Here is a 10,623-nt window from a genome sequence, read left to right on the forward strand (position 1 = left end):
AAATATCTGTATAATAAAAGACATCATACACACAATTAATGCAAATTTAATTAATGCAACAGAGCTTGTAGCTTGAAAGACAGAGTAAAAGAGTGAATTCACTTCCAAGTCCACCACTTGAAAATCCACCATTAAGAAAGTCAATTTAACTTCTCAAAATATCCAGTTTGGCATCTTTTTAAACACTTTAAAAATGAAAATTATAATTCCCCATCATAATATATTTTAACATTAAATGAGATGGTAGTTGTAAAAGCATACTAGAGTATGAGATCTGGCATGTTATAAGAGCTTGTTCTTCCTTATTTCAACTTAAGCTGATACTATATTAAATGAAGAATTAGAAGCTGCAATGAGGAATAGCTGGATTCCTATATTTCGGTTCACGATAAGACTACTTTATAATGCCATTCTACCATTTCTGAAATAAGAACACATTTTGCTTCATCTCTTGCCCACTATATTTTCCATGTGTAAATTACCAATTATTAAGAGTGTATTTGTTCTAAATATGGAAGGAAAAGTAGCATATCAGTCAAGACTGGCACATGCTTAATAGCAAAATAGAATATGCACGTGCGCACGCACATGTGTGATGTCTTTCAGCTATTAAAATCTTTCACCCTAAAACATCATTTTAAGATTTTTATCCTAAGTTACTGAACAAGGATTATATCTGAAACAGAATCAAACAAAAAATCTTCAGAACGGTGCAAAATAAACACTGATAAGGATAAACAATAAATGTTCCATATGAAGATGCAATATTTTTATATTTGGGCAATAAATTAGAGCAAATCTTCCATAATTCAAAGCTTCCCATGTAGCTCAGTCAGTAAAGCATCTGCCTGCAATGCAGGAGACCTGGGTTCAATTCCTGGGTCGGGAAGTTCCCCTGGAGAAAAAAATGGCAATCCACTCCCGTGGACTGCCTGGAGAATCCCATGGACATAGGAACCTGGCAGGCCACAGTTCATTGGATCGCGAAAGTCAGACAGGACTTAGCGCTATCTTTCTTTCTTTCCACAATTCAAAAACCACTAATTAATTCGACTCTTTATTTCAAACAAAATATTCACTTCCTGAGTGAACCATATGTTTATATAAAGAAAAAGCATAATTCTTATAAAAATTTTATAAAATTTTAAAGCACACTTACACATACAATTTAGGGCAAGCCCAACAAGTTCAAAGTTCTTCAACAAACAGTCAAAATGGATAATTTCCACTTTACTTTTTTGACATACTTTTAAAAAGTATACTTAGTTAGATGCATTCACTTTCCTGTAGATTTTAAATGAACAAGATTCTGACCTTTAGAGTGGCTTTTTAAAAGCTAAGAGAACCCAAAATTACACAAAGAAATGTGCCTTCCAATCTAAAAACAAAACAAAATGTTCACAGGAATGTAAAATGTAACCGCAGACTTTATTGAAATTACTAAAAACAATGTTGCAACTGCAATATCCTTCTCTCCCTATTTCAACCAGTCTTCCTCCTGTTTTCCTTATCAATTTAACAGGAAAATTAATGTTTAAAGCTTGACCACTGGTGAAAATTTTCTTCAGCATGAGCTGCCATTTACATTGATTCTACAACATTCAAGACAGTTATGTCCACATACCAGACCTAAATGCCACAAAATTCATTTGTGAAGGATAATAAAAATAGCAATTAGTTTTAAAACAGCACAACAGATTAGGACACTACAAGGAATAAATAGTACAGCTGCCTTGCTGTCAAAAAAGCTGAGCCATCACAAATTTTCTGATACAAATACTTCAAAATATCACTCAAAGTAAGCAATGCTCTTGAAAGTTTCTCTTACACATAAGCATGTGAATAAAGACTTCTGAAATACTATTTTCAAATGCTATAGAAACCTACACAGTAATGGAGTTATAATTAGGAATATATATGATGAGACTTTTATTTCCTGGCAAATCTGATCTAGAACGTATACAATATATTGAGTTCTGTGAATCTTGGTTTCTCTTGCCAATTTGCAGCCAAGAGTAAATGGAATACTGCAAACAACTCTTGAAAATCCCTAATGTCTTAATTAATATAGAATAGATATTATACTAAAGGTTAACAAACGCTTACTACAATATTCTATACAACTTAATCAGTATCTTTTCCTCTTACTTTACATTCAATTACTCTTTTATTTCAAAAACAAAGACAGAACATGGTTTATGACCAACAGCAGTACCTAGAAGCATTTCCAAATAACTTTTCTCAACTTTTTCTTTTTTAATGAAACTTAAAATGCAAAACAAACTGAGCACAAAGTCACATTCCCTAGATTAAAAAAAAAAAAAATGCTGTGACTACATCATTACTCAGTAATAGCTGGGTCATATTAATAAAAATTCCACCAAAAAAATAGAACTTTTTAACGTACACTTTAAAAATTACTTCCTTTGCCACACAGTCCTGAAATCTAACTTGCAAAGCTGTCGTAAACTATCCATTTGAAGCTCCTGAGTCTGTCAAATCACGAAAAACAAAAAGTTTTAAAAACTAATACCAACAACATCCTTCTCTCCACCTCACCATGTGCACCTTTTTACAAGCAATAGCCCCAAGATCCAAATAAAATTAACACCAAAAAATAAACAAACAAACATCAAAGGACATTGTCTTAGAAGTAGGAGTTCATTAAGTTTTACGATACTTTTCTTTGCTTTTCACTAGGGTAAAAAAAAAAAACGGGCGGGGGGTGGTGGAGGCAAATCAAATTAGCAATGATAAAGATGAGAACAGTTCGTTTCCAGGCAGATGATGCAGGAATTTACAACCCAGGCTTGGCCTAAAGACGCTTTCAAGACATGTCACTGTTCTAACGGAAGTTTTGAAGGCCTTATTTTTAAGGCCTAAGGACAGCCCTATAAATGCAGTGTAAAACACAACCTAGCAAAACTCCATTCTTCAAAACAATTCAAGAGTTTTCTAAGATGCCCGAAACCGAAAGAGCCTGGGCTCTGGACACCCTCAGGGTTGCCGGCTCTCCAGGGAGGAAGGCCAGCCCATGAGAATCGGAGTGCCACCAAGTCAGTATATGTGACAGATCCACTGGGAGCATCCGACGGTGACCGGGGCCCTCCCGGGCCGACGCTGTTGGAAGAGGAACAGAAATGCAATCTTCAGGGCCCTCCTACTTCCGTTCTCAAAACAGAAATGCACTGTTTCTCCTAGTCCTCACCCCTCAGCCCGGTACTCTCGACAACGGTGCCCCCTTCAAAGAGCTTAGGTGAAAAGAAAAGCCTACGAGTCTAGGACCACGGTGGATAGAATAAGGCTGCTCAAACACTACCACCCGCGACTCTCGTACAAATCAACCGCCAGCTGCTTCCTAGAAGCCCCCCTGTCCAGGGACAAGCCAGCAGCAGAAATCGATGTCCCAGTTCGCCCCCCAGTCCTTCCTCCCAGAGGTAGGGGGAGCGGAAAAGCGCGAAGAGGAACTCAGTGAACTGCAGGAGAGTGCCCTGCAAGCTCCCTCAAAGAGGGGCTGGTGTGGGGGTGGAAACGAAGAAGGAGCGGAAGGAAGGGGAAAGGACGAGCGGCCAGAGGAAGGGGAGAGCGCGCGCCCGCAAAGAGCACGAGTCTTCGGGGACGCGGCTGCACCCCAGTTCCTCGAAACGGGTGCGCCCAGCCTCTCGGGCACTCCGCCCTGGGCAGAGGCCAAGGAAGGGGCAAAAGGAGGCGACGTCCCCCTCCTGGCCCAGCCTCACCCCTCACGAAGGGCTAGTCGGGGCTGTCGAGCCCTCTCCGGGTCGGGAGCCACAGCAACGGCCGCACGCCCCGTCGGAGGGCACGGACTGCGGGGCCCCCCGCGCGTTCCGCGGGCCGGCTTTCTCGCCCCCACCGCCGGAGGAGGCAGCTCCGGGTGACGCCGGCCCGGCGCCCGGTGGCTGCGCCGGTTACCTGAAACGGGGCGAGTCTTTCAGACACTCCTCGAAATCCACCGTCATCTTCATCCTGCCTCCGCCTCGCCTCGCAAGGGGCACTGGAAGAGCCGAGGGAGCCGCGGGAGCGGCTGAGCTAGGGACGCAGACGGCTACGGCGGGCGCACGGCCGCGACTAGCGCTGCGCGGAGCTGCGGAGGGCGCGTCGTCCGCTGGTCATAGCAGCCCCGAAGACCGTGGCGGCAGCGACTGCTAGTCAGGCCCCAGTCCGGCCCCTCTTCCTCCCGCCCCCAGAAGAGGGCCTGCCTCGGGGAAACGGCTCAGGACTGACAGCCTCAGCCAGCCAGCCACAAACCCAGCGGCCAATGGGAGGGGCTTTCGACCGCACCGCCTGCGGGCGCTCGGGCAACGCTTCTGAGCGACGGTAGAGCGAGCCAATAAACAGCACGACCGTGGGAGCCGCCTTGCCACAGGCATTCCCGAGGGCCAACCAGGATGCGCGGGCGTCGTTAGGCGGGACGCATTGGTTGCTGGGAGGCCTGCAGCTGAGGCTCCTTGGGAAGGAAGTCACGTGGCTGCGCGCCGCGCTTCCCCTAGAGACCCCCTCCTCCTCTACTGCTTCTCCAGCCCCGCCCTGCTGAGCTGCCAACGCGGAGGAGCCGCCGCCTGCAGGTCTAAGGAAGAAGAGTTGCTTTTCAGGGCAGCTCTGGCAGAAATCTGAAATGGTTAAAAGAGTGGAGATTATAAAAGGAAGAGATAGGCTAAGCCACCTCTTCCTTTGAGTTTACAGAAACTGAGGCCAGGAAAGGAGCGCGGTAACTTTAATGATAAAGTCCATCTTTAACTTACTGGCTTCATCACTTAACGATTTGAAAGTATCTCCCATGTTTATATTTTCATATAACCAGAGACTGCTTTCTGAAGGAGCTGGCATTCGGGGTGGGCATGGAAAGATCAGAAGGATTTAGACAGGTATGGAAGGCAGGGCTTTCTGTGTGGAGGCCATTTCAGACGCCTTTCTCTCAGTAGCCTTTGCCAGTTTTAAGATGAGAGGGTTCTGAGAATGCAGGCTCATTTACTCCAACTTGCAACACCTACCCCCTGATACACGACTTTTCTAGGAGCCGCTGTAAGATATTCATCATCTGATCCTCATAATAACCCCCAGTCCCATACTTCTGATTCTTAGATTCCATGGATTCATCAGTTCAGTTCAGTCGCTCAGTTGTCTCCGACTATATGCGACCCCATGGACTGTAGCATGCCAGGCCTTCCTGTCCATCACCAACCCCAGAAGCTTGCTCATACTCATGTCCATCCAGTCAGTGATGCTATCCAACCATCTCATCCTCTGCTATCCCCTTCTCCTCCTGCCTTCAATCTTGCCCAGCATCAGGGTCTTTTGCAATGAGTCAGTTCTTTGCATCAGGTGGCCAAAATATTGAAGCTTCAGCATCAGTCCTTCCAAAGAATATTCAGTACTCATTTCTTTTAGGATGGACTGGTTTGATCTCCTTGAAGTCCAAGGGACTCTTAAGAGTCTTCTCCAACACCACAGTCCAAAAGCATCAGTTCTTCCGCGTTCAGTTTTCTTTATGCTCCAACTCTCACATCCATACATGACTACTGGAAAAACCATAGCTTTGACTAGACGGAATTTTGTCGGCAAAGTAATGTGCCATGGATTCATGGCATGTAAGTAAAAAGTACCATGGCTATACTGTATTTAAGTATATACTTTTAAACCCAACCTAAAAATCATATCTGTGAAAATGCACAGAGAAGGTGTTAGAATAGCATTGTGGTTCTGGAGGTAAAGTGGATTTGCCTAGTTAAATGTTTGGTGTCCTCAGGCACTTCAGTTAGTCAAGACAATCTCTTCTAGATTTGTAACCATTATATTGAATTTGGAGAGTTGGCCGTTTCTATAATAATTGTATTCCTGATGCATGGCAACTCCTGTTTGTACAACATGTCAATGCTTCAACACCAATGTAACCTTTTGGAAGATACTTTTCTCACTGCGAGATGAAGATAACACCACTGATCTGATAGAGTTGTCTTGAGGCTGTCCAAATGCATTTAACACAGTGCCACATTGTAATCATTCAGTAAATGTTGGCTATTATCATAATTGTACCACTTTCACCTTCAGTACCATAATTAGAGATTAAGTTTACGTCTTCTCACTTCCACTGCCTAGAGTCATGATGGCATGATGGTTTTCATAACTTAGTTATATCTTGATCTCTTTATCACCTTTAGAAATTAACAGCATACTTTTGAGATGTTTCAAAGAATATATCAGTGTTATATATGTTTCTTTGTATATAAACTTGGTTTCTTTTTTTAAATTACATTGCAGGTGCCTAGAATCTACACAGCTTCTCTTAATAACTAGAAACTATTGACAGTTAAACATTTGGTGTCCTCAGGCACTTCAGTTAGTCAAGATAATCTCTTCTCTTCTTTAACCATTATGTCAAATTTAGAGAGTTGGCTGTTTCTACAATAATTGTATTTCTGATGCATGACAACTCATCTGTATGTATAATGTCAATGCTTCAACACCAGTGTAACCTTTTGGAAGACACCTAACATGACACTTTGAGATTCAAATTAAACCGCATGGCACAATCAATGCAAATAACTCAACTAAGCTTATTATTAAATGAACATCTTTCTGTGGATGGCTAAATTTACATATACCCAGTTAGTGATGGTTCCAAATTGGGAAAGGAGTACATAAAGGCTGCATATTGTCACCCTGCTTATTTAACTTATATGCAGAGTACATCATGCGAAATGCCAGGCTGGATGAAGCACAAGATGGAATCAAGATTGCCGGGAGAAATATCAATAACCTCAGATATGCAGCTGACACCACCCTTATGGCAGAAAGTGAAGAAGAACTAAAGAGCCTCTTGATGAAAGTGAAAGAGGAGAGTGAAAAAGTTGGCTTAAAACTCAACATTCAGAAAACTAAGATCATGGCATCCGATCTGGTCCCATCACTTCATGGCAAATAGATGGGGAAACAATGGAAACAGTGACAGACTTTTTTTTTTTGGCTCCAAAATCACTGCAGATGGTGACTGCAGCCATGAAACTAAAAGACGCTTGCTCCTTGGAAGAAAAGCTATGACCAACCTAGACAGCATATTAAAAAGCAAAGACATTACTTTGCCAACAAAAATCCATCTAGTCAAAGTTATGGTTTTTCCAATAGTCATGTATGGATGTGAGAGTTGGACTATAAAGGAAGCTGAGCGCCGAAGAACTGATGCTTTTGAACTGTGGTTTTGGAGAAGACTCTTGGGAGTCCCTTAGACTGCAAGGAGATCAAACCAGTCTATTCTAATGGAAATCAGACCTGAATATTCATTGGAAGGACTGATGCTGAAGCTGAAACTCTAATACTTTGGCACCTGATGCGAAGAACTGACTCACTGGAAAAGACACTGATGCTGGGAAAGATTGAAGGCAGGAGGAGAAGGGGACGACAGAGGATGACATGATTGGATGGCATCACTGACTCGATGGACATGAGTTTGAGGAAGCTCCAGGAGTTGGTGATGGACAGGGAAGCCTGGTGTGCTACAGTCTATGGGGTCACAAAGAATCAGACACGACTGAATGACTGAACTGAACTGAGTTAGTGATAACACTGTCACAATTCTTCTTTGCCCTATAAAGCAAGCATTTTGGGGTGTCAATTGTAAGATATGTCCTAAATCAAGAAATATTAAAAGTGAGATGGGGTATAAACACTGAATCCTACAATAGAAGAAATACAATATTATTTCTCTTAAGATAATGGAAACCAAGGCCCCAAGATATAAAAATAACTTGCCAGGTGACTCAGACCCCATGATGCCCACCAACTGCAAACTGCCCACTCTCCCTTTAGAACTCAGCCTTTGCAGTTGTGGCTCTGTCTGCCTGTGAAGCACTTCCTTTTCATCTCCTTTAAAGTGCAGCTCATATGCCACCTCTTTCAGGAAGCCTTCTCTGTTTGCCAAAATACAGACTGCTCTTTTTAACACACAGTGAAAGTCTGTTTCCAGGCCCAGTTAGAGGGTATAAATGATCAAAACTTAAATTTCTTTCAATTTTCTTCTCCCTGGACTTCCCAGTTCCCTCCTCCAAGCCCCCTGGAATCCTGAATACCCGTAGCCCTTCCCAGAATGCTTCTGATTTCATCTGAGAATACTTTTGACTCAAGCAGAGGATGTTCAGTCCTCCTTCTCTGATCCTTCTGGGCCAGAATACATAATCACCAAGAGTTTAACTCTTGACAGCAATTTATAATTTATATTCCACCTTCATGTAAGAATTTCTTCTCCTTTGAGGCTAATATCATCTAACTAAACCACTCTTACTTTCTTCATTGCTGTTGCCCACCAATTTCCTAGTAACTCCCTCCATTAGCCTGGGTAATTGCATTGCAAATTATTTCAAGAAAACAGAGTTATGATGAAGGTAACTGCGCAGCTATTGAAACTGGGAAGCCCAGAAACCCAGGCATCTCTGAGCACTGGTTTCCCTCTCCTTAGCAGCTGTATCCTCTCTCTTTCTCGCCTACTCCCCAACGCCCACCAGTTTCCTCTTTGTTCTCTTAGTTAGAGATTCTGTTCGCCTGTGAACCTGGCTTGCATATAACCCCTTATTGCTACTTGTTCCCTTCAACAGGTTGGTTGTCAGATGGCTATAGGGGCCAACAGATGATGTAAATGAATGAAGCTGACCAGGTGTAAGCATATGGAGTGGGGGAGGCCACGGTGAAGGGGAAGCATGTGCCCTGTGTTCTACATAGCTTCAGTCAGTTTTTGTCATTTTCAGACTTTCAAATTTTACAAGAGAAACCAAAGAGTCAGATTTCAATATAAAACATTCCAATCCTCAAACGCAGGCAACACATTCAAAATATTAGAAAACATTTCACAAGTCCTAAAAATGTTTCAGGATCACTGTACAACATCTGCTAAATATTTCTTAACAATTCTTGATGTATCCTTTCAACCTATGCTCCTGGAGCTTATCATTTTAATCTGTTTTCCAATTCCCAGATCCCAGGAGAAAATCCGATTAACCCAGTTCATCTTTTCATGACAGGTCACACAGGTCCCTAGCAAGCTGATAGAAAGACAGGATAACTCAACGTAATCACTTGTACAGGAATGGGGTCAGGATGGGGGATGTGGTATAGCTGACTACTAGACAAGACAGTTTCCCTAAAAGAATGTGTCGATGGCTGGGTCTCATAAAATACAGCTAATAAACGCTCCTGTAAGACTTTGGCCTCTGACTCACAGTCTTCCACCCCAACTCCTACCCTCAGCTAAGGTGATTTCAACATTCACTCATTCCTTCTTCATTCAATAATATCCATTGAGTGTACTTTGGCCAAACCCTGTGGTAGGCACTGAGGTTTACAGGTGAAGTAAACAGTGTCTCCTGTCTAGAGCTGTCAGACCAGAGTGGGGAACATGGGATAAGTTGTAGGCCAGGAGCATGCACAAGGGGTTACTCATACTCTGACGGTCATTTCTCCTGGGGAAGGAAATAAGGTTTCTCATATCTTATCAGTAGGTCTGAGATTGTATCACTGTATTCAGTAGTTCAAGACTTAAACACTACATACTAGAGTTTCATCTGTCTTTGTACCATTTATCTGCTGCCATATCTCTGGCACACTGATGCAATGACTCTTCCCAAACTTTGCCACTCAAGCTGTGACCCACCCCTCCATGATCTGTAGATAATTTTGCCTTCAGGTAAACAGGAATCATTACGTAGGAATACCCTTTCCAGCACTGCCCCGCATACTGATCTGCATTCCCACCTTGCTTACTTCTTACCCACCTGTCTAAGAGGAAAGTGTATCTCTTCCTTGTGCTCTGAACCGCCTCACCTCTCCCAGTCTCCTCTGAGAAAGCTTTCTCTGTATCCTCACCCTTTCTCTCCACTGACTTTTCTTTTCTCTTTGAAGAAAAGAAAAAGAAATAGAAGAATATATTCTCTGTATCCAAAAAGATCAGTTTTCTTGTAAGAGAAACTATTTGAGTAAGGCAAAAATAAAGAGCTCATGATAAAATAGGATGATTTCACCTGGAATGGGGATGGCAGGCTTTTCATGGACCTTGAGAAGTAGTTGCAATCAGGCCCTGTAAAGCCTGGATGCTCCCTCCCTAAATAAGATACACATAGCAGTCCCCAACAATGCCTGGTTCATCCAGGCTGTATAACAGAATTCCCTTTAGACCTGTTCTGTTTGTTTGTTTTAATGTAGACATGTGGGCCCTACTTACCAAATCAGATTTCCCAGAGGTGAGCTGGGGCTTAAGTCCCCCAGATGATTCTGATGCACAACCTTCATAATTGAAACTCAATAAATGTTACCTATTGCTCATTTTGTAACCAAAGGACCTACCACAGTCCCTGTTGGGTCTGTACTTTGGTACAGTCTGCACCCTCTGCTGCTCTTCTTCCTTCCACCCTCTTCCCATCTTCCCACCTTTATTACATAGTAAGAAGACTTACTACCTGCCCAGCTATGAGCCCTATAGATCCAAAACACCAAAGATTCTAAGCATCTGCTTCCTAACTTCTTGATTTGACTATGGTCTGTCTCATAACCACCACATTTAATTGAGCCTCAGATCCTGTTAACTGTGTCCTGCTCTTGAATCTCTGCCCACCTTCCAATCCT

At 42.8% G+C, this 10,623-nt stretch overlaps 1 protein-coding gene across 10 annotated transcripts in view; it reads right to left on the reverse strand.

Annotated features, from left to right (window-relative positions):
- ACAP2 (ArfGAP with coiled-coil, ankyrin repeat and PH domains 2) overlaps window positions 1–4,181 on the reverse strand; it is a 156,305-nt gene extending 152,124 nt beyond the window's left edge. For 7 of the 10 annotated variants that reach the window (XM_081571443.1, XM_081571441.1, XM_081571442.1 and 4 more), the window contains exon 1: window positions 3,931–4,181. In XM_081571443.1, coding sequence (XP_081427569.1) covers window positions 3,931–3,983 — 53 coding nt within the window. In that variant the 5' untranslated portion in view covers window positions 3,984–4,181. Of the gene's footprint in view, window positions 1–3,737 lie in introns of all 10 variants that reach the window. The other 3 variants (XM_081571449.1, XM_081571447.1, XM_081571444.1) reach the window with 1 other exon arrangement.
- Between the last annotated feature and the right edge of the window lie 6,442 nt (window positions 4,182–10,623).

This window comes from Giraffa tippelskirchi, chromosome 2 (genome assembly GCF_054371585.1).
Source record: "Giraffa tippelskirchi isolate mGirTip1 chromosome 2, T2T-mGirTip1v1.2.pri, whole genome shotgun sequence".
In the NCBI taxonomy this organism is placed as follows: Eukaryota; Metazoa; Chordata; class Mammalia; order Artiodactyla; family Giraffidae; genus Giraffa; species Giraffa tippelskirchi.